The sequence below is a fragment of the Photinus pyralis genome, unplaced genomic scaffold, assembly GCF_008802855.1.
Source record: "Photinus pyralis isolate 1611_PpyrPB1 unplaced genomic scaffold, Ppyr1.3 Ppyr1.4_LG6, whole genome shotgun sequence".
Lineage (NCBI taxonomy): Eukaryota > Metazoa > Arthropoda > Insecta > Coleoptera > Lampyridae > Photinus > Photinus pyralis.
Window position 1 is genome coordinate 9,611,396 of NW_022170663.1, and position 24,117 is coordinate 9,635,512.

A 24,117-nucleotide genomic window follows, 5' to 3' on the forward strand; every position below is an offset into this window, starting at 1 on the left:
CGACAATCCATCAAGGTTGGAGACATTGGACTTCTCATCGAAGACAATGTCCCACGTAATGTCTATGGCCGAAAATATCCATCCGCTCACGTTGAGAGTACCCATGTTGTCGATCCGAATGACGAACAACGTAGGAAAAATTTGAATATTGACACTGTGTACTTTACATTGTAATTTTAATGAGTCAATTTAGGCGTTTAGGGTGTTTGCTTATGGTTTTCATATGGTGTGGTAAGTAATTTCGAATTGAGGTTTCGTCTGTTTTTTTAATCAATATAACTATTTTTATACCGTATCGTAATCTGTTCGCCGATTACCGTTGCTTAAAACAGGATGAACAAATCCGTTGGTATTATGGGTTCAAGTGTGTATGTCGTTATTTTTAGGTGACAATACAGTAAACAAACTGATGAATGTTTGTTTGAAGAAAGATTATCCTTTCTTTGTTATCTTTGCATTCCTACTAACGTTACGTTGAAATTTTATGAATCAGTGAATGGTAAATTCCTCGCGTTTTCCAGGCTTTAATTACCATCAATAAAAAATGACTCTCCCACTTACCCTGGGTTGGGTATAAATTTAACTTAACATTTTAGGTCTAATCAAGTGTAACAGTTTACAGATCTCATGCACTAAGGTATGATTACTGCTATTATTTTTTATTTTTTTAAACACCCACTGTACCTACTTGATGTTAGGCAGTTAGTAATATGCGATTCTTCCTTTTTGGAAAGATTTTGATTCCCTGGGCGGTTAAAAGCGCCATTTGGCCGATTCATTATTTTCAAAAACTAATTTTGAACATGTTATTCTCGTGTCCAAAAACCCCCAAGTACCACAAACCCCCAAACTTGAAACAGTCATTTAGCAGTTATGTCGAGATTATATCACTGAATCTTATGATGTGGAAAAGAAGAAAGAATGCACCAGAAAGTGTTTGTTGAGAAGAGCTTCAGGCGGTGCATCATCTCAGTTGTTAAAAAAGTTGAGAATCGAATTTAGTGGGTCCACGTTTCACCAAAAAGGATACTGTTATGAGAGAACCTCTTTCGCCTAAGGGGAAGCTTGAAATAAACCACTAGCATCGCTCAATCATCTTATTTTTAATATTTTTAGTTTTTTATTTGCTGACAGGTGTACCACAGAGAATATAAAAAATTGCAGATACCATCCGGACATCTGCGCATGCGCGGCTCATTATCATTAGTTCACTAGATCACTATGAAATAGCCAATAGAAACAAATGTATGATTTCGTTGGTTAGCGAAGCACAATAAACCTTTGTTTAATTTGACTGTTACTTAATGGTTTAGTGATTGTATAAACCAGGGGCGGACTGGCATGGGGGGGGGCGGGTGGCGATTGCCACCTAGCCTGTAGATCATAATGGCTCGTTGGGAATTTATAAGTATGTGCTGTATTTAGTTTCTTGCACTATTAATAAATTATTAACACGTTTCTCTAATTGGGGTTGATGTTAGGTTATTAAAAAATTCTGATTTATTTGAAGTGTTTTACAATGAATTTATCATTTTTTGTCGCAGTATTTTGAAAGTGCTGAAATACAATGATAGGCGCCGCACTTCGTGTGGATTGTAAATTTTGTTACTTTTAATTATCAGCTGCAATTTAAAAAAAACTGTATGGTAATTGATTTTTGAGAAAGGAGTACTTTAAAATGTTTTTGTGGTGCACCTCAGAGCTAACCCCCCCAACCTTCATTACTACACTAATACTTTAATGGCCCGTAAGTACCCAGTCCGCCCCTGTGTATAACCTTCCTTTTTTACCAAAATTCAACTACACCAAAATTTCTCGGGAAAACACTTATTCTTATTAATTTGGGTTGGGTGCGTAGAATCCAAATCAATTCGTACTTTTTCGATCAGACTTCTCAATCAAAAGTTATAGACTAGAAACCAATTTCGAAAAAAAATTCAAAGGGCTGTAACTTTTGAACTAGTAGCCCAATCTTGGAACTGTTTGAAATTATGGATTCTACAGGCCACATTCTATAAGAAAATTTTTTTTCCGGGTCGATCCGAGACAATTTTTTTTTCGGGGCTCAAAAAAAGGCAGTGTGTAACCTTCCTTTTTTACCAAAAATCGACTGCACCAAAATTTCTCGGGAAAACACTTTTTCTTATTAATTTGGGCGCGTAGAATCCAAATCAATTCGTACTTTTTCGATCAGACTTCTCAATCAAAAGTTATAGACTAGAAACCAATTTCGAAAAAAAATTCAAAGGGCTGTAACTTTTGAACTAGTAGCCCAATCTTGGAACTGTTTGAAATTATGGATTCTACAGGCCACATTCTATAAGAAATTTTTTTTTCCGGGGCGATCTGAGACAATTTTTTTTCGGGGCCCAAAAAAAGGTAGTTATTACCTTCCTTTTTTTACCAAAAATCGACTGCACCAAAATTTCTCGGGAAAAAAACGGACTGGCACGGGGGGGGGGGGGGGCTGGCGATTGCCACCTAGCCTGTAGATCATAATGGCTCGTTGAAATTTATAAGTATGTGCTGTATTTAGTTTCTTGCACTATTAATAAATTATTAACACGTTTCTATAATTGGGGTTGATGTTAGGTTGTTAAAAAATTCTGTTTTAATTAGAGTAGAGTAGAGTAGAGTATATTTTTATTTTCACTATATATACAGTACATGCAGTGAGTCCGCATATATACATGGAAAATATGTCAACAGTTACAATATAATGTAAAATAATAAAACGGTACAAACAAATACGATACAATTATAAAATTTATAGAAGATATGCAGTTATAATGTAAGGTCCGCGACAACGCCATATTATGTAAAGAATTCATTAATGGAATAATATTCAGCATTAACTAAGAAGGACTTTAAGGTGTTTTTGAACTTATTGATATTATTTATGTTTTTTAGATCGGTTGGCAAGCAATTGAAAAATTTACAGGCGTTATTCTGACTACTTTTTTGGTAATATGACGTTTTATGCTTATGAGGCAGCAAGTTATTTTTAAATCGAGTGTTGTGGTTGTGAGAAAGGGAATCAAAGTGTTTTTATTCTGATGAGCATATTTTATGATTTCATTAATGTACAGACATGGTACCGTTAGAATGATTAATTCTTTGAACCTGGATCGGCATGTGGCACGGTAGCCTATAGAGCAAATTATTCTTACTACATATTTTTGCAGCTTAAATATTCTTAATAGGTTGGGAGATTGCCCCCAGTGAATTATTGCAAATCTTATATGGCTTTCAAAACAAGCAAAATATAATGTTCTGAGGGTTGTACTAGCTAGAGCATTTGTGTGCTAGGGATTTTATTGCAAAAATGGACGACGATAGTTTTTTACATAAGTTATCTATATAATGGTCCCATTTAAGGTTTTCATTTAAATTTATGCCTAATGTTTTTGTATTTTGCTCTAGTTCAATCTTCGAGTCCTTATAGATAATGTATTGGGGAAAGTCATGTTTTGATCTAGCTGTAACAAAAGGAACGCATTTTGTCTCGTTTATATTTAGACACAATTTATTAGTTTCCATCCATTCTAAAATAGTATCCATAGTTGTACTAAAAATTGGTTGGATATCGCTACTTTTTGGGCAGGTAATTAATATATTATTGTCGTCCGCATATGTAGTGATGTGAATGTTAGGGTTGTAAGTAAAAAGATTTAGCAGATCGTTTACGTATATAATGAACAGTGTTGGTCCCAATACACTCTCTTGAGGCACGCCCATTTTAACTTCCAATCTATTTGATAGGACAATTTCAATTTAATTGAAGTGTTTTACAATGAATTTATCTTTTTTTGTCGTTGCATGAAAGTGCTGAAATACAATGATAGGCGACGCACCTCGTGTGGATTGTATATTTTGTTTCTTAATTATCAGCTGCACCTCAGAGCTAACCCCCCCCCCCCCGGCACCTTTATTACTACACTAATACTTTAATGGCTCGTAACCTATGTCATTCCACCTGGCCCGCAGTTACCCAGTCCGCCCCTGGTATCAACCCACCATTAAACCGAATGTAAAAAGTGAAAGGGCTTCATGGAATGTGCGTGACCAACGGGCGTTAAACATTTATATTAATTCTGACTTGTTTGAAATTAAAATAACAAATAAAAAATGGTGCTTTAATTGTGGATTAAGGGGGGAAAAAAGTCTAGTCGAATAAGGCTATATTATATGTAGTTAACATAACAGCTACAATGGTTATGTAACCGTATGGTCATACGGAAATGGCGAATGTTTCACCTCGTTGTAGTTAACCCCAAACATTCTTTTACGCCCGTTGGGAGCGTAGCCTGTTTTAGAATGGCAGTTATTTCATCATAATACCGCCATGTTGACGTTCCAAATGTTATTTCATCCAAATCTTCAATTCTCTTAACGCATTCGCCTACATAGTCAGTACTTATTATGAGCAGTGGTATTGAGCAAGCGGTGAAAGTAAAAAGAAGCCAATAGATGCGCCCAAGCGTCTGTCGCACAGAAGCAGTAAATATCGTGAGGCCCTGTTTAAGGCAACTAATCGCCTTCAAAGGGTACTCCAATTCTCCGTCTTTTGATTCTGTAAGATAGAAATATATATACCCACACGTATTATACTTAAAACTGAATTTACCTAATTGGTTGGTTTTGGATCGAGAACCCGCAACCACCTCGAAGATTAGGAACGTTAAAACCACGGTTGACTATGAATCTCATCTTGATTACTGGTGTTTCATAAGAGCGCGCCGTTTTATAACTTTTTTATCTTATTTTTTACATAAAGCCACAGAGATTTAGCAATCCCACGCTCAAATATCAAAAATAAACCTTACGCACAACTAAGTACAACAAGTAATGGGCCTAGGGTTTTTTAATTACGTCGATAACGAGGCAAAGCTTTTCGCACACAATAATTAGGTTTTAGGTTTAAAACCTTTGTACGCCACTGATCGAACCAATCTATGGGTTAGGATAGCTATAAGTGGGAATCCTCAACTGCATTTGATTTATGGTTCACAAAACCAAGATAAAATCTCGCTTCTGAAGTTTGCATGTTGACAGCAAATAATAAGATAAAGGAGTACGTGTGCCTGTGTAAATTGTTTGGTAATGTTTAACTAGCATCATCACCTTAAAACTGACGTAGTTACAATTGAAAGCATTGTTTTTGAGGAAACAAAATTCTCGGTGAACTCAAAGCACTGCCATCTTTCTTTCGGACCATGACGATCGGACTTTCGGACCGCTCTATGATATTTTCAGCAACCATTCGGAGTGGAATCTCGGGGCCAGATGTCATCTTCAATTTAATTGAGATTTTCAAACAGTTGTAACTCGGTATGAAGGGATTGTTGTAATTCGGCTTCTTGGCGGCGGTTAGCGGTGGGCTAACAGAAGAAGAAGCGACACTAACAGGAGAAACAAGGAAACTGCCAAGGAATCAATTGGCAGTTTTCATGTTGAAATGCAAGTCGGTTCGGGAAAGAAAATCTACGCCAAGAAGTATTTCATAACCGAGACCGGGAGCATGATGGATCAAATGAGAGAAACTAAAATGGCAGATCCGGTTACGGTTGACCATGAATGTGAACCGTTGGAAAATGCGCTAAAAATGGTGCTCTGAATGTGGATTATGAGAGGAAAAAAGGCTACTCCTAATAAAGCTATATTAATATTTAGTTAACAGAACAGCTACAATGGTTACATTATGGTCATACGGAAATGGCGAATGTTTCAACTCGTAGTAGGTAACCCCAAACATATTTTTACGCCCGATGAGAGCGGAGCCTGTTTTAGAATGGCAGTTATTTCATCATAGTAGCGCCATGTTGACGTCCCAAATGTTATTTCATCGAACTGTTCAATTCTCGTAATGCATTTGGCTACATAGTCAGTACTTATCATGAGCAGTGGTATTGAGCAACGGGTGAAAGTAAAAATTAGCCAATAGATGCGCCCAAGAGTCTGTCGCACAGTAGAAGTAGATATCGCGCCTTGAAGGCAACGAATCGCCGTCAAAGTGTACTCCAATTCTCCGTCTTTTGCTTCTGTAAGATAGAAATATATGTACCTACACGTATTAGTTAAAACTGAAAGTACCTAATTGGTTGGTTTTGGATCCAGAAACCGCAACCACCTCGAAGATTAGGAACGTTAAAACCACGGTTAACACTATGAATCTCATCTTGATTACTGGTGTTTCATAAGAGCGCGTCGTTTTATAACCTCCGCACGTTTTTTACCTTTTATCTTATTTTTTACATAAAGCCACAGAGATTTAGCAATCCCACACTCAAATATCAAAAATAACCTTATGCACACCTAAGTACAAGTAATGGATCTAGGGTTTTTTAAAAGCTTTCCGCACATAATAATTAGGTGTTAGGTTTAAAATCTTTGTATGCCACTGATCGAACCAATCTGTTGTTTGGGATATAAGTGGGATTCGTCAACTGCATTTGATTTATGATTCACAAAAACAAGACAGAATCTCGCTTCTGAAGTTTGCATGTGGACAGCTAATAATAAGATAAAGGAGTACGTGTACCTGTGTAAATTGTTTGGTAATGTTTAACTAGCGTCACCTACAATCGTTTCGCAATCATCACCTAGTTACAAGTGAAAGCACTGTCCGGAGATATTGAAATGCCATCAGAATTACGCATGGGACGGTTAGGCACTGTGACCTCCAATGACCAGTTTGTCCACACTTCCAGCAAACAGAGCCTCGTCGAAATTTGCAGATTGATTGGTTGCAGGCGGTCGGAAAGGTGTAGTAACACGTGCGGGAGTATTTGTGGTGGGTCGCTCGGAGAAATTTCGAGATGGAGTCCAGTTGCGGTTTTTGGAATTCGGTTGCCAGGGAATGGGCTGCGAAGAAACCCATTGTCTTTGGTTTTGAGTGGAAATGAGTTCGGCGTATCTAAGGCCCCATCGGTTTGATGTGACGACTGGTTACTGGTTACTGAACGGAAAATCGGAATGATAAAGCCTGAAGGGCCTCTCGGTACAAATCTTCATAATTCTTAACGGTCTGAGCAAACTCAGTTACGGTTCGGTAATCGGTCGGCGGTAACACAAATGATATTCAAGAAACTAATTATGGTGCAACCGTGAAACCAATAAAGGCTCTTGTGACATACGACCATGTCATCTAAAGTTCGTAAGTCGAAACAGTTAGGCTAGTCAAAATAGGTGGTTAAGGTAGAAAAAATTAGTAACAAAGTGATCTCTGCGGAAATGAGTACTCAATAGGGTCCTTATTAACCCCTCAAAAATCGCACTTTGTCGCATTGGTGGAACTTGGAAAAAAATGGCCGCCATCTTGATTTTTTTCGAATTTATTAAATATTTCGTAAAGTATACATTATATCAAAAAAACTCAAGAGACTTTTTTTTATGGAGAATCAAAAGTTACCTGTAATAAAAAAACAAAAAAAGTTATTGAAATTTATATGATTTGGCAATATGGATTTTTTTAAAATTTGGTAAATATCTGAATTAGTTAAAACTGTTTTGCATGCCTAATTTTGAAAATAAGGATTTTAAAGTAAAATACTCAATAATTATTCACATCTGTGTCGAGACTTAGATGTATTTCAAAAACATAATGCAGATATAGCAGTGTTAATTAAATCGGGACTTAAAATTATTTTAAATCTGTACCGGTGTCCAAAGAAGATTCATGATTTAATGTAGCAGGTAAGTAGAGGGAGGCAAATAATTGAATGTTTTTATTTTCTTTAGGTTATCGGCTCACTAGAGTCGTTTATATATTTTAGCAAGGTCTCATGATGAAGTGAGCTTCGAAATCGATAACCCAAAGAAAATAAAAACATTCAATTATTTGCTTCCCTCTACTTACCTGCTACATTAAATATATCCAAATAATTCACATGGAACAATACATCAATAAAAAAAAAAGATTCACGATATTAATGTGCTGTTTGGCAGCTTCTTCGGTTGGTGGTAGTGAGGCTAAACACAATTCTGAATTTAAGCTATGCCTTGAAGTCATTCGCATATACAGGGTGGTGACTTGCGTCACGCATCATAGGGATTTCAATGTAAAATTCATAACATGCCATTATTGGCTCCCCAAATTATTTTAGAGCAAAAATGTATTAAGGTTTTTTGTAGAAAAAATTTTTTACGTCAATCAACCGTATTAGTTGTCAATTTTTTTGCATAATAAAGACGGAAAATTGGAAAAATAAAACCCCCATCTTTTTCAATAATCTGTAATGCCATGGAATTTTCTAATACAAAAACTACGCCAATATCCGTCATCCCCATGGAATGTCTGCTATAAAACAAATCAAATTCTATCAAAAAGTATTTAATTTAGAACACCGAATTCAACATAAAACTAAAAACGGGTTCCTAATAGAACAATTTACAATAAACGTTCGAATAAGTCACCATTAACTGCAAGACAGTAACCAAGTCGATCATAAAATCAATTTCCAACTGCTGCTAATTGATAAGTGGATATCTTTTTGTTTTAGAAAATTCCATGGCATCGCAGATTATTGAAAAGGGCGCGGGTTTTATTTTTCCAATTTTCCGTCTTTATATGAAAAAAATTGAAAACTAATACAGTTGTTTTTCTACAAAAAACTTTAATACATTTTAGCTCTAAAATAATTTGGGGAGCCAATAATCGCATGTTATGAATTTTACATTTAAATCCCTATGATGCGTTACGCAAGTCACAATCCTGTATAGTGTGTGACGTAACTGGTTAATATCATGAATCTTCTTTGGACACCGGTACAGGTTTAAAATAATTTAAGTCCTAATTTAATTAAAACTGCTATCACAGATGTGATAATTACCCAAATCATATAAATTTCAATAACTTTTTTGTTTTTTGATCAATAGACTTAAACTTTTTTTATTACAGGTAACTTTTGATTCTCCATAAAAAAAGTCTCTTGAGTTGTTTTGATATAATGAATGTATACTTTACGAAATATTTAATAAATTCGAAAAAAATCAAGATGGCGGCCATTTTTTTCCAAGTTCCACCAATGCGACAAAGAGCGATTTTTGAGGGGTTAACAAGGACCCTATTTAGTACTCATTTCCGCAGAGATCACTTTGTTACTAATTTTTTCTACCTCACTTATATAAACCAGCCTAGATTGACCAGCCTAAGTGGACTCATTTACCCTTTGGACAAGGCGGCTAATCTGTGCCTCAAAGTTAATATCAATCGGAAAATAAATATTTTGGAAATTGGTAAAAAAAAGTGTGCCAGCGGAGACGGATATTTCGGTAGCATTTAAGAGCCAAGCCAGTAAATAACTCTGGCAACACAAGAAGTATCTGATCACTCGGTATACTATAACGGAGACTGATCTCTTCGGGGGGTTCTAGGAAGGCAATCGAATCGGTTTTCGCTCCACAACTAACATTCCAGTCGAGAATCTTTGTGCCGTGCTAAGGGAGACTGAAATTTGGTGCGGATTCAACAGGCAGAGGAAAAGTATACTTGTTAGAATCACCTAGACTGAAGGTAACGGTTAAGATTGAAAAAATCCCTGAGCGGGTAGGAAACAGTCGAGGGACAAAAGTGTGCCAGAAGTGCTTATCGGGGTAAAAGTTATAGTCGGAGGCAAAGTTATCGGTTGAGGCGACCTTCACGGAGGAAACGGACACGTTTCGCCCGTGATTACCTCCGAGACAAGACAGTGATGGTTGTTTCGCAAGTGGTTAATTCCGGGATGGACGGTGCTGTACCCTTCAAGTCCCTACTTTATTTTATGAACGGTAGTAATACTTTACAACAACAACAAAAAACGGTAGCAGTCGGTGGTCGATCCGGATTTCCTCAGGCGTCACCAGAAGATGACAACCTTGGTTTTGGTCAAGAGTCGGAGGTGATGCAACGGTCTCGGGATTTTGGAAAAATCGGTAGCCACAAGTGATTAATTGAAGAAACGTCCAGGGTTCGGCGGGTGGTTACGTCCAGGGGAACAACTAAAACAAAATTGCGACACCCGAACACGCTAGCGATTTCTCAAACGGTAACGGAAGCGCAAGTTAATTAGTGGTATCTACGAGGAAACGAGATGCAGGAAAACGGAACAAGACTCCCCTTTTTATGCTTACCGGAAACAAAAGCATCAAATGCTTATCTGCCAATTAAACGGTACGGTATTTTAGTCCAAAACGGTACAACTAACTCGGAGTTACAGAATCTCAAAATAAACAACCCTTCGACCTTTAGAACCGACCGTAAAAAAATCGCACTTGGTGAGCGCCAACAGAAGTCTAACACAATCTTTCGCTCCCTTCTCCCCTTAAAAATTCTAAACTCATTTTATTCACTCAGAACCTATTACCATATTTATCGAGCACCCAGTACATAAAACACAATTTTGCATTTTAACTTTTTTTGTAGCATCGCCCAGAGATATCGAACTAATGGGCCACCCTGTATAAAGGAATGTTAGGCTTTAGTTACTATATATTTGATTGGTAAATAAATAAAATACAAGCAATTTCGTTTAACAGTCCCGAAATAACTCTTCATTAGCCCTTCGCACACTTCATTGGTTCTGTGTATCCGCAAGCTATTTATAGCGACACTTTGCCCAAATAAACTGCAACCTTCACGAACGAAACGTAATTTATATTAAAACGCCATTAAAGTTCTAAATCGATTTGAAATTGTGACTGTCAACAGGCGCGTTTATTGTTTAGCGTGTAGCGCTTTAATTGAATCAATCAAGACGATATTTTCGTTCTATTATTTATCAGTATTGATTAATTAAATTGTTGCTTGACTTGTGAAATGGTCAGCCCGGATTGTGGTTCATTTACTGTTGAAGAACTGAGATTGGTTCATGTGAATTGTAATTAGATTTTTCTCAAGGCTCTCAAAGGCTTTTCAGCTCTTCACAAATACTTAAAATAGTCAGTTTTCAATTGTCCAAATATAAGATCCCGTATGCAACTTGATCTATCACATGATAAGCAGTGACCAAAAGTTTCAGAAAAATATGTAGATCACGAATTTCGATAGGGCGCATCTCGCAATAGTGGTCGATGGGTGAAAATAACCCTCATACTTTCTACTACTCATCAAATAAAGCGCTTGATAGCCAATTTAATGGCGACTGATTATTATGTTTTTGACTGTATGTGTAATTAAAAACTGTTATTATTGTTTAAACCCCTGCTACTTTATAGTAGCATGCAAATTTTTTAAGGGTGGATATCTCCATTCTGCCACTCCTGCGCCACGCGCCCCAGTGAATTTCGGATGATGATACTGCTTCACTAAGTTGCACGCGGAATACTAATTCAAAACTGATTAAAACTGGAAGTACAAAATGAGAAGGTTTGGTTTGTTGAGTTTTATTGATGAGATCTACGTGACCAGTGGACTTTAAACGTTAATTCTCAGCGGTTTTATTTGGAGATATAAGAAAAAATTCAAAAAATGGTGCTCTGGTTGTTGATATTAAGCAGATGAATGTGGATTATTAAGGCTACTCCGAATAAGGCTATATTATATTTTTAACAGAAGATCTACAATGGTTACATTACGATTATACGGAAATGGCGAAAGTTTCACAGCGTTGTGGTGGTAGTAGTGGACGGGGCAGGGCTAGACCATATATCGAACTCCACACATTTTTTTACGCTCGGTGGAAGCGTAGCCTGTGCTAGAATTTCATCTACTTTCATATAATAATCCCATGTTGACATCCCAAACATTATATCATCTAGGTCACTAATTCTTAAAACGCATTCGGTTACATAGTCATTACTTATTATGAGCAGAGGTATTAGGCAAAGAGTGAAACTAAACAGAAGCCAATAGATGCGCCAAAGCGTCTTCAGCACATTAAAATCAAATGGTTTGAGGCCCTCTTTAAGGCAGCGAATTATCCCCAAGGTGTACTCCACTGCTGGCTCTTCTGATCCTAAAATATAGATGTAACTACACGTATTGTTTAAAACTGAAATTACCTAATTGCTTGGATTCGAATCGAGAAACCGCAACCACCTCGAAAATTAGAAACGTTAAAACTACGATAGGCACTATGAACCTCATCTTGATTACTAGCGTTTCACAGAAGCGCGTCGATTTATAACCTCCGCTTGTTTTTTTTAAACCGTTTATCTTATTCTTTACATAAAGTCACCGAGATCAAAAATAACCTTATGCGCGACTAAGGACAACAAGTAATGGATCTAGGGTTTTTTTAATTACGCGACGCGCGCACACAATTATTAGGTATTGGATACAAAACCTATCTATCGTTTAGGGTATAAGTGGGACCCTTCAACCGCATTTGATTTATGATTCACAAAAACAAACTATAATCTCGCTTCTAAGTTTGCATGTTGATTTGATAGGATAAAAAGTACGCGTAATAAATTTTTTGGTAGTGTTTAACTAGGGTCACCTACAGCAGTGAGTATCTGGGCCCCTAAAAAGTTGTTTGTAAATGTACAATCTCATCGCAATCATCACCTTAAAACTGACGGAATCAAGGAAACAAAATGGACTCGAAAAGTACAGCACTTACAATAGACGAATCGCTATATAAAAGTGTAGATCCTTATTAAAGAGTCATTAAAGATTTGGGTACAAACATAAATCAGAAGAACAAAATGTGGATGTAGATAAATAGTCTTTTTCTTAAGCCCCATCTCGAATAATTCCTTCTAGTACTAGGGGTGGGTTGGTGGAGAAATTGCGAGATCGAGTTCAGTTATGGCTATTGGAATTCGTTTGCCTCGGAATGGACTGCCAAGAAACTTTTGGCATTGAATTTATAACTAAATTCAATGCCTTTGGTAACGGTAACGGAAGCGCTAGTTAATTAGCGGTATCTACGGGGGGAACGAGATGCAAGAAAAACATGTCCCATGTCCATGAACCTAGCAGAGCAAGGTCGGCAGAACACAATCAAACATATTGCATAATTAGGTGATAATTAAGTGCCCTATCCCCGAATTAAATGCTCCTTTTTTAAAATTATTACATGTTCCTGGCAGGTCCATAATTTAAAAAAAAGGACGTTGTAAAAGGTTTCCCTCGTTATATAACAAAGGCGTGGTCTTGTTTTATGGTCGTGCTCTGGGATTTCCCCGACGAAAAAGTTGTGGCCTTGGTGAAGAGGTTCATCCCTATTACGTAACTAAGGAGTGAATGAATACTTTAGGAGTTGTTTAGAGTTGGGGTGGCAAGAAGTTCGATTATTTTTGGGGTTTCGTGGATTTCATTGAATCAGTTTTATTAATTAGACTTTGACTTTGATCAATTAATTAATTCAGGTATGCCCTTTAAAGCGAGCGGTAGAAAAAAAACGTTACTCTTAAAAAATGACGAATTATGCATTTCAAAATTTGCAAAAGAAGCAAACCTAGAAGCAAAGGATATATGTATATGTGTATTGGTTCTATAGATGAGTGCGAATAAAGTACAGAAAACCGGCCAAGTAAAACAAAAAGTTCTGTACTTACATATAAACATTTTTTGTTATATAGTAAAGGTAGTCGTGGATTTTGTTTCCTTCGAGTGCCCGAAAAAATATGATGTAGGTATTATTCTGAAAGGAAAGTGGTTTTTCTTTACTCGTCGCATTTCTAATCTCGGGCAACGTCTGGATTAGGAATAGTGCAACTCGTAAAGATAAATACCACTTGTAAAACAAGTAACTATTATGTTATTTATGGACACTTGTTTCCTAGCTCAATTTGCGATTTCCTCAGGTGTCTGTACGAATTTCATTAGAGACTTGAATATTACAATAGGCCTTAATGACGTTGATACCGAACAAGAAGGATGATTGGCGGTATTTCAACGATTTTGTGGACTCATTTTTTCATTGTTCACATGCCTTACCTTTCGTTTATTGGAAGGAATGTAGACATTCCTCTTCTTAATACGTACTTATTGTTATTGCGCACTTCTCATACGTACATCAATTGCGTTAGTCAGTTACGTCAAATTAAAATGAGGTTTCTAAAAAGTTAATGTGTTTTCTAGACGAAATTCTGACAATGTTGGGCTGCTGCAGCTGCAGTGTAATTAAGTTTATTTCTGGAAGAAATTCTAGACAGAAATTTTTATTGTTCGATTCGCGTTATTACCCCAAAATAAATTTTATTCTGGTCACTGTGACAAATTATGCCATTAACATTTGCGAAATTTACTCTTTCTTAGAAACCCCGTTTTGTACGTTTCTAAATCATCGGAAAAGGCGAAAATTGGCGAATTTCTTAATAGTTTCCGTAGTTTTAGTAAATGTTCTTGGTGTTTGGTTGTAAAACAGGGGCGGAATTTGTGAAAACTGAGGGCTGTTGTGAACTGTTTTAATTAATTTAATTTTTCCATGGTTGTATGTCGCTAAAGTAGTGTCACATCCTGAAAAAGTATAAGAAAATAAACCGGAACGAGGGCTGGGGTTGATTTGATGAAAATAAACCCCTAAAGCGGATCTAAAAGCACTTTGATTTGACCCTACTGGATCATTGGTGCCAAAGTTTCATTAACCTCCGACCTTTTTCTATCTTAAACTATCTGTCGACTGGACTACACCACCTTAGTTAATGAGCGACACGTTTTTTTATCGTTGTATCCCCAGTAGGCCTAATTCACATGCAATGCACAATTCTGAAATTTAACGCAATCTTCTTCGCGTTGCTGTTCTTGATGGACCAGGTATTCCGGTGCGAATTTAAGTCTTTGCAAAATCACAAAATACATTAAAAAGGAATTCAATGGAGCCTTTTGCGAAATTCAAAGCTTCAAATGCATAGGAAAAGGCTTATTGCCAAATTCCAAATCCTTGAACTTGAAGCTCTTCATAACCATTTGCACATTTCTGTTGTCTGGTTATTGTTGCAATTTATCTATGTCATTGGGAAAAAGTTTGTGTACTTGAATTTTGAATCTTCCCATGGCGTACCCGGTACACAATAAAAAAAATAAGAAAATAATTGCTCATTGTCTTGAAATAATTGCTCTTTTTTTTTAAATTATTCTTAAATGCAATAAGTTTTGTAGCTTCTTTACGATATCGACTGCACTGCGCTAATAACTTCGAGCGAGTTCGTCAATTAATTGGTGCTATTGAACTATTTTTAGCTTTCGCGAGTCCGCGAGAAATTTTGACGCGTTTACTTGAAATTCGCGTTTTTTTGCCGCTATTGTTTTTGGCAATTAACGTAATTGGCCATTTTTCACGACTGTTGACATTTTAGTTCAATTCTCTGTATAGTAAATTCGTCCTTCGCGCGTTTAATTTAACGCTATTTGTTAGTTTTAGATTTCCGACCGCAAGACTCACATGACATTAATATCTAAAATTTGTTTCAGAGTACGAATTTGTAGTGGATAATCGGGAGCTGCGACGACCGTAGGTGATTTACACGCGACGGCGACGGAGGCATCTCGCTGGGAAGGTTTCTACACGGAAATCGAAACGTCGGACCTTGGATATCCAATGTTGACTCAGGTCCTTTTCGCAATTACCCGACTCGGGAGATCGCCTAGGAAAAAATAAGTGCCGCGCACCGTGTGCTAACTATTTTTATTGACTTCGATCCAGTGACATTGAACTTTTATAATGAGTTCGCCCAAGAAAAATTTGAAGAAGTTGTCCTTTTTGGGTTTCGCCAAACCTGTCAACGGGGTAAGTACGCAAACTTTGCCATACACACCCTGCCTTTTTGAATTCGTATGGGTAATTAGAGGTATGCAAATTATGCCCATTAAGTGATTACAACCTTTTGCATGTGTTTTTTGAAAATCTCGATTAGGTGCATTTTGCTATAGAGTTTAAAGAAATGGGTTATTCAGTAAGGCTAAAAACGTTGTACTAATCGTGCAAGCAAACGAATGTATGAAATAAAAATTGCACGACGCAACGCGGTTTTTTGCATTTTATTAAAAGTGGTAAATAACAATTTCCGGTTTTATGCGCCACGGTGGCGCTTTCATTTTACAACATGCGATTTTGTATTTTGCAAAAGAGCCGCTAATTTTCTAATAGTAAAAGACCATATTTTGAGGAATTAAAAGCTGATCAATAGATCGGAGCACACTTATTTGTTTAAAACTGCATGTAATAGTCTCCTTTCCAACGAACAACGCTGTGACGACTGAATTTATTGATTGCATTGAAGATAATGTTATAATGTAGGTCATTGTAAATATATATTGTTGTTACGAACGGGTACGGTTTCGTGTCCGATACCTTCGATATCCTTCCATCTATATACTTACATATTTCCAATTGTTAATAGTGTGTAAGAACTTGGTCACGAGAATGACGAATCCACTTTTCGGTTTTCTTGCGTAATATTTACACTGCTGTGTTAATAAATTGATTAAACTAGCTGAGTAACGCTAATAAGACGTTATGTGCTTTTGCTCATTAATCTTAATTATCTGTCACTTTTCTAAATACTGTATTTAATGATATTTTTGTTATAAGCAATTAGGTTTTCGGTAGCGGTACCATTTAATTTTACATTACATGGAGCCGGATTCTTGGCATAACGACCAGCAGATTCCATTATATATTAGTAGGTTTCTGAGGATTTGTACATGAGTATTTTTTCCTTTTCGCGTTACATTTCCTCTTGTAATGCAGACAGTCCAATTACCTTCTGGATTCGCGTGGGTAGAGCTTTATATAATATGTAGCAAACTTATTTCCCGAATTGACGTGGGTGGGTTTCATATAAGATATAGCAACCGTTTTTAAAATACGAAAACGTCATTGGATTCTGCACTGGAAAATATAAAAAACAAACGATTTGGTTAAAAGGTAAAATCGAAAATATGTGTTGCCATTATTCCCGAAAATTCTTCCTAAAAGCGTGTCTAAGCAAGTTTTATGATCTCTCCTCACACACATCCGGCATTCGCTACCAAACAAAATCCTAATAATAGCTCGAAATTAATAATTTAGGAGACTCCATCAACTTCCGAAAATAGAATAATAGAAAAATCTGAACATGAGAACTCTATCTGGGTCGTATAATGGATTCACAAACACACAATTAATTGATTGATAATATCAAAAAAAATTTCCGAAATCAACAAGAAAAACCTGAAATAAAGAGGTCACGTTTTACAATTTAATGAACAAATTTACACGGATGATAAAATTTAAACAAGAAATTTCGCAATTAAAAACAATTTTAAAATGGAAAAATAGACACTAAAATACCTAATTCCGATGAAATAATCCAATTTTGTGATTATTCGCAATGAAATCCTCCAGATTTAAATTGGATTAAAACATTCGATAATAATAATAATAATAATTCGCCTAAATAACGTCTCCCATGGTATCCCAGGCATTGCATTGTGGTAAAAATGCCCCCCCCCCTTTTTTTTACGGAAGTACATGGTTTGAAGCAACAAAAATCTGAATCAAAACAAAATTTCGATTGTCGGTCTGTTTGTACTCTCATTTCCAGCTAAACGGCTGAACCGATTGGAACCAAATTTAGTGCACATATACATACGCATAAAAAACGGTAGAATTGCGCATGCGTAGGGGTGCGGGTGGTACCTGTGCTAGCCACAGCAGTTTTTTTAAGTATTAGAAGGTTAACTCGGACCCTTGTACAATTAGGCATGTTCTCATATAGAACAGTGAATATGAATCCCTTTATACTCTTTATTAACGAGCTCCTAGCGAGTTTACAATTTTGCGGTGTCTGGCCGTCTGTCCGTGTTACCACGATATCTCGATAACGAATGGGCCGATTACGATGAAATTTTGTAGGTGGATTCTTTATCAAATTTGTAGCTCGTAGTCCGTGAATTGGCAATGTACGCCAAAAAATAAGGAAGGCCTTTTTGACATCTGTGAGTTATGCACCGAATTGCAGGAAATTCAGTATGCGTATAGCTTTGGCCATATAAAATGCCCAAGTTCCAAAAGTTGATCGATCAACATTCACACTGTCCTTTTCGCATCTCGACCGTTTATAAAGTGAATTGCAAACGTTCATATTTATGAAAGCATTTAAATGGAATTTGATACATAGCCATTTAGTCTAGGCGATAGAGACTGTAAAATTGGCAAACTGGACATTTTGAGGTGGAAAAGAAAAAAATGGTGGAATATGTTCAGTTAGGTGTCAAAAACAACATATTAAAAATCCTACCCTCCAGACCCTGTGCTAAAGGCTCCAGCCACCCCACCATCCCCCAAAAACCTGGTTTTCGCTCTTTTTGGCTGATATATCGCGATCTATGAGGTCTATTTGAAACATTTTTAGCTGAAAATATTTCTCGGGAAATTTTATACAAGGTAGATACTCAGAAGTTAGCCTAGGTGTACCTCTTAGCCTAGGAAATTCATAAAAGCGGCGAAAATCATCCATTTTCGTGGCTTTTTGCAAATATATCGCGACCTTTAGGGCTAGATGAAATATTTTTACCTGAAAATGCTCCTCGTGAAATTTTTTACAAGGTAGATACTCAGAAGTTAGCCTAGGTATACCTCTTAGCCTAGAAAATTCATAAAAGGAGGCGAAAATCATCATTTTCGTATTTTTTTTTTGCGGTTTTTTGCAAAAATATCGCGACCTTTAGGGCTAGATGAAATATTTTTAGCTGAAAATGCTCTTCGTGCAATTTCATACGAGATAGGTAACTAAATAAATGGTACATAGAAATACTTTGTTTTACAATGAATATTTCCTCACACATGAAAGTGGAAGGTGAAAGGTGACTTTACGCTAACTCTTCAGTTACCTATCTCGTATGAAATTGCATGAAGAGCATTTTCAGCTAAACATATTTCATCTAGCCCTGACGGTCGCGATATTTTTGCAAAAAACCGCAAAAAAAACACAAAAATGATGATTTTCGCCTCCTTTTATGAATTTTCTAGGCTAAGGCTACACCTAGGCTAACTTCTGAGTATCTACCTTGTAAAAAATTTCACGAGGAGCATTTTCAGCTAAAAATATTTCATCTAGCCCTAAAGGTCGCGATATATTTGCAAAAAGCCACGAAAATGGATGATTTAGTTAGATGTCTTTATCGCCTAGACTAATTTGGAATAAGAGCAAATGTAACGCCAGTTTAAAAATTTGGCAGTGCCAACTTTCTTATCTAAGAAATTCGATACATATGCATTTGGAATAAAAGCAAAATGGTAAGCGCCAGTTTCCCAATTTGATTCATTTGTCTTAACAGATAAAAAAATTGAGATTGTGCAAATAAAAAAGTTGGGTTGCCCATGCGCGATTTTTTTTATTTACACAGAAAACCGAACATTTATAATATGTTCTTTATAAATTATAAAAGAAACCTTTTTTTAGGTTTGAGCAGTAACTTTTTGGCCCGTTAGTATACGTAGGCGAAAAACAATAGCGACCTTTCTTACATCGTTAAGAACATGTGTATCAATTTTCAAAGCGATCGGACGTTTCTACACAAAGAACACACAGCATTACAAAATAATAAACGATCTCGAGGATCGTTAATAAAAGCAAAACTAACACCAGGTTCAAAACTTGGTTTTTCACATGCTATAGCCATACCCAGGAGCTCATTTTCTATATTTGTTTTTTGTTGTACTCAATGCCGCTTTAATCCCGCATGGGAAATTTCCCCTATGTATGTTTTCGATCCAATTTTCCTCGATGTTCTCTCGGATAAACCGATTTTAAAGTCTCTGTAGACAAGAAAAAAAAATGTAACGAAAAGTAAATACGTTAACTTGATCAAAATATGTCGTTAGGGAGCCATCTGTTGTCGTCCTCAACCTCGCTTACTAAATTTGGTAATCGTTTCGCTTAGGCTCATCATTAAATCGAAATTCGAATGTATAGAATTTCATTTGTATGCTGCCATTCGAAGGTGCTCAGTCAGAAAGGTAACGAGTCCAATTTGCTCAGTCATGCACATAATATCTAAGTGGAAAGGGCAAACAAGTGGCAGTCATGCTAGAAATTTGAAATCGATGCTGCTATTTTGGGACAGGTAGTCATTATATTGTTAACCCCCACGAGATTACATTTCTATTTTTGCACGTGTTGGAATTGAATGTGAAACAGAATATGTTAGGATATACATTGGAAACGATCTTGTTATACTTTTCTTACTTACTTATTTATACTTTTCAAAACGTACCTACTAACATAAATGTGCAAAAAATGCAAAGCTAACTTTTTGAGATGCGCTCTCGCTGCGTGTTTCACCAGAGCACTAACTAAATCTTCGCTTAAAAATTCACTTAACCCAAAAATTGCAATCGAAATCTTACATTTCCCATGAATTTCTTGTGGTATACATTAAGTTTTACCATATTTACATAAAACATGGGATGTGTTTGCACCAAAGGAGCTCCTTCAGTTCGATTTTTAGGGGAATTTTTCGAAACTCAAATAGTTGAGTGGTCACTCAACGCTCAAACCCAAACATCGATGATATCCAAAGACTACATTATCTCAGGTCGAGTCTTGTAGGCGATGCTGTCATTAAATCTAAACTACCAAGTCGCTTGGGAAGCCATTTGCTTTCGCTATGACCAGCCTCATATGTTCATTTAGTTAGATTCAGTTAGATATGATTAGTTAAATTGTTAATGACGTGTAATCGGTGTAAATTATAAGTATTTGCACGAGAAATGGGTGTAGTTTTCGTGAAACCCAAAAGCGCATCACATGGCGATCCTGCCATTCGACCCGGGATTCTGATGGTGCAATTCGACTTTGCCTTCTGATCCTGCAAATCAACCGGCCGACTGGTTCTACATTTAAATGGGTGGAACAAAATCTAAGGAAACTGTCTAAGGCGCAGTTTTTTATTGCTCTAAAAGATATGCTTGGGTAATTTCCAGTGATTTTAAAACATAATTAATGTTTTTTTGTGTGGTAAAGTGATTTTTAATGGGTCATAAACAGATGCATAATACATAGTTATATATTCGTTTAACAACTGTCCTTATATCAAACTTTATTACATATAAAAGCGCAAGTCGAGCAAATAAATTTAAAACTTAGAAAAGGAGGTACAAAGAGGACAGTACACGGTGCAGTTTTTCCAAAGCAAGACTTTTGCATTAAATAATTTTTCTCTCTCTATTATATTTTTATCGCAAAACTTTTGTTTTCTTTCACCGCTAAAAATTATTGCCATAAATAGGCAATAATTCGAGGGCTACATGGCACCAACCATTAACACCCTGATAAACAGTGATTGTTTGGTCCGTCCATCGCCTAACTCTAGAACGAAAAGAGACAGCGATGTCAAACCTTCGCCAATCGATTTCTACGAGTTCCAAAAAATCCCCTATTGAAAATCGTGTTTTGGTATACCAGCCAATGCATTCATTTAATTCACCTACACGAGAAGTGTTGAAAGGGCAGCTTGTGTTTGGGGCAATGTTCTTTGAATTTTCCCTTAATCCTCCTACCCAAGATTTTATTTTCCATATCAAAGTTGAAACCAATTAGGTTTTCAAGAACTCTCAGTTTATGTAAAGTTTATAATTTTAATTAAAACACGTCCTTGGTATCGTTTTCACTCCTAATTAAAATGGAATCAAGATTAGTACGCAATTTTCCAGGGACAGTGCGTCCTGTGTTTTTCAAACTTTCAGATAATCGCCTTACGTCGGATTTCATTTGCCATTTGGCGCAAAGTTTTTGTTAAATTAGGAAAGACGCTCCTGTTCGGCATTTTCACCTGTCAAATGGTAATCCCCTAAAAAATTTAAGCTTCCCTTTCAACCCTGACCCTGAAACCCTTGGCGAATTATGCTAACCTTGATCATGGGGTTTCCTGGATGCTGAATGTGCGCAGCCCTATCGACCGTTTTACTTCACAGTATCTGCTGGGTGCGGTATTTTGGCAGTAGTAGGTCAGTGCACAGCTGACGGCCGTCGGTGGTTGCTTCCCTGCCGGAATTCCAGCTCTATCCTAACACGCGTCTCGTTGCACTTGTCGAAGTTTATTGTGACGACGACGCTTAGTTTTTTAATCTTGTTTGGCACTTTCAATCGACTATTTTCTTTAAAAATTACCTTTTCTAATTAACTTAGAAGTTTTTTAAGGTAAGCAGCCCTACTTTGCAAAGAACGAAAGCTAAATGGAGACTTTTCCGCTACTTCACAATATTGCGGAAATGAACAGAAAATTAGTGCGCTAAGTAGACACCGATTTGCATAATTGCACGGAAGCTGTTAGATCCAATTGCCCTTTTAATCCCGTCGTCTGAAAAACCGCACTTTCCGAAAATGAAGAGGAAAAAACAGCTGCACAATAGGATGAACTAATAAAAGAGTATCGATTGTTTAACTAATACACGAAGCCCCATGCAATAAATCCACGTGTTATATAAACTCATTCATATGCGGAGTGATGTATTAAAGATACGTAAAAAGACTCTTTCGAGAAAAATTCACTTGGTTAAATGAAAATGAAGGCAAGTGCAATTTAAAAATGTCTCTCGAGCCCGTAGTGTGATGCCTACAGAAAAACCGACGACGAATCAACGGTCGTTTCTAAATCGGGCAAGAGGGAAGTTTTGGAATTGGATTCGCAATTTAGGCCATCAGGTGGGTAGATCAATTTTCCCCCCGCTCTTTATCGTACAATTAATAATGCAGTAATTCCGACACTTTGTGTGAGAAAATTACTCACAAATCTTCGGAAAAAGCAGAACCTACCATTTTCATATAAAGTAGCATATTTTAGAGCTAGAATATCGCACTAGTTCAGTTGCTGATTTTATTTATATATTGCATCGACTTGTGCTTTAGGTAATAGTGCATATAATTAGAAGCAGCTTTAAATATAACTCCATGTCGGTGTACAGGGTGTGATAAGTAGGATACGTAAATTGAGCAGTTGTACGTATACACCGCACAGTATTTCAGATAGATCGAATGTAATAGTATATTATATACCGCGGGACTGAAGTAGTACTTTTAATCCCGAAGGTAAAGTTTATGGGCCGACCGAAGGGAGGGCCATAATTTACCTGAGGGATTAAGACCACTACTTCAGTCGCAAGGTATATACGGATATTTTTCGTACTTCCGAAACTGAAACACTAATATGTATGGAGTTAGAGAACGCGTTCTTTCAAAAAATCGCTGCTTAACAAGTTACCATAGGAACGTTGCGTCAGTACACCAAACCCTATGCTATGGTAACAAATATAATTTGGAAACTGTCATTGCTAGTGTCATAATTTCGGTGGTGGCTGACAAAGGTGTATTTGATATTGATAAAAAGCAGCCAAACTAGGTAATGAATTGATACCACCGAAATCCAAAAAACTATATGAGCAGCAATCAGTACGATGCGTTTAAGAGGTAGTGCCGCATACAAAATGTGGAACAACCTACTGAAATTGCCTTGTTAGTAATTTCATCCTTCCGGGATTTTCGTCCAAATTTAATCCCGGCGGGACAAAAAGTGACACTTCAGTCCTTGTCATAATGGAGTGAAGTTGTCACTTTAGTCTCGGAAGTACGAAAAAGCAATTTTCGCGAAGTTTTGGAAGTTTTTGCTGCTCGATCAAAAGTTGCAGTAGTTTTCCGAAAGTTACGTATTTTCATGTGCAATTTCGGCGAAATCGCCGTCTTTCAACGATGCGTAGTTCAAATGACCAATTCCTATTACTGAAAACAGAATTGGAAAATTCGAAACCGTTCGCGAGTTATCACGTACACAGACGGACGGACAAAATCCAAAATCACCTGGGTCGCTCGTTAATAAAAACTTGTGTTCCCAATTTTTTGACATGCTCATCTGAAACATCCCGTAATAACACATTTTTTTAATAAAATTTTGAAAATTGTTCATTGGGGTATTTCGAAATAAACACGGCCAAGTGTCTTCTTTGTAGAATAGGAACTATACCACTAATGATATACTAAAACGATAAAATTAAATTTTCCTGGTTATAAGAGGTGGCAACAGTTTTAGACACGCAACTCTAACATTAACAAATTGAAGTGTACATTTTTTTTTACAATTTTGGCAGCATTCTGTACTGTACGATCTAGACCCCTTGGCAAATGATCGGTGACATTGTTTTATACGGCCAAAATTATTGTCGCATCTTGCTTTTGTGGGCAAGAAAAGAGATTTTATCGTACTAATAGTTG

The 24,117-nt window shown here is 36.7% G+C and overlaps 1 protein-coding gene and 1 long non-coding RNA gene across 6 annotated transcripts in view; one reads left to right on the plus strand and one right to left on the minus strand.

Moving 5' to 3' along the window:
- Window positions 1-24,117, plus strand: part of LOC116173128 (band 3 anion transport protein-like) — a 72,413-nt gene that overhangs the window by 15,215 nt on the left and 33,081 nt on the right. For 3 of the 5 annotated variants that reach the window (XM_031490412.1, XM_031490411.1, XM_031490410.1), the window contains exon 2: window positions 15,341-15,656. In XM_031490412.1, coding sequence (XP_031346272.1) covers window positions 15,591-15,656 — 66 coding nt within the window. In that variant the 5' untranslated portion in view covers window positions 15,341-15,590. Of the gene's footprint in view, window positions 1-15,340; window positions 15,657-21,886; window positions 22,558-24,117 lie in introns of those variants that run through there. The other 2 variants (XM_031490409.1, XM_031490414.1) reach the window with 2 other exon arrangements.
- On the minus strand, window positions 11,504-12,072 carry LOC116173131. Its single transcript, XR_004145879.1, has 2 exons — window positions 11,980-12,072; window positions 11,504-11,933 (listed from the first exon to the last, which is right to left on the minus strand). It is a non-coding gene; the product is annotated as an uncharacterized LOC116173131 (long non-coding RNA).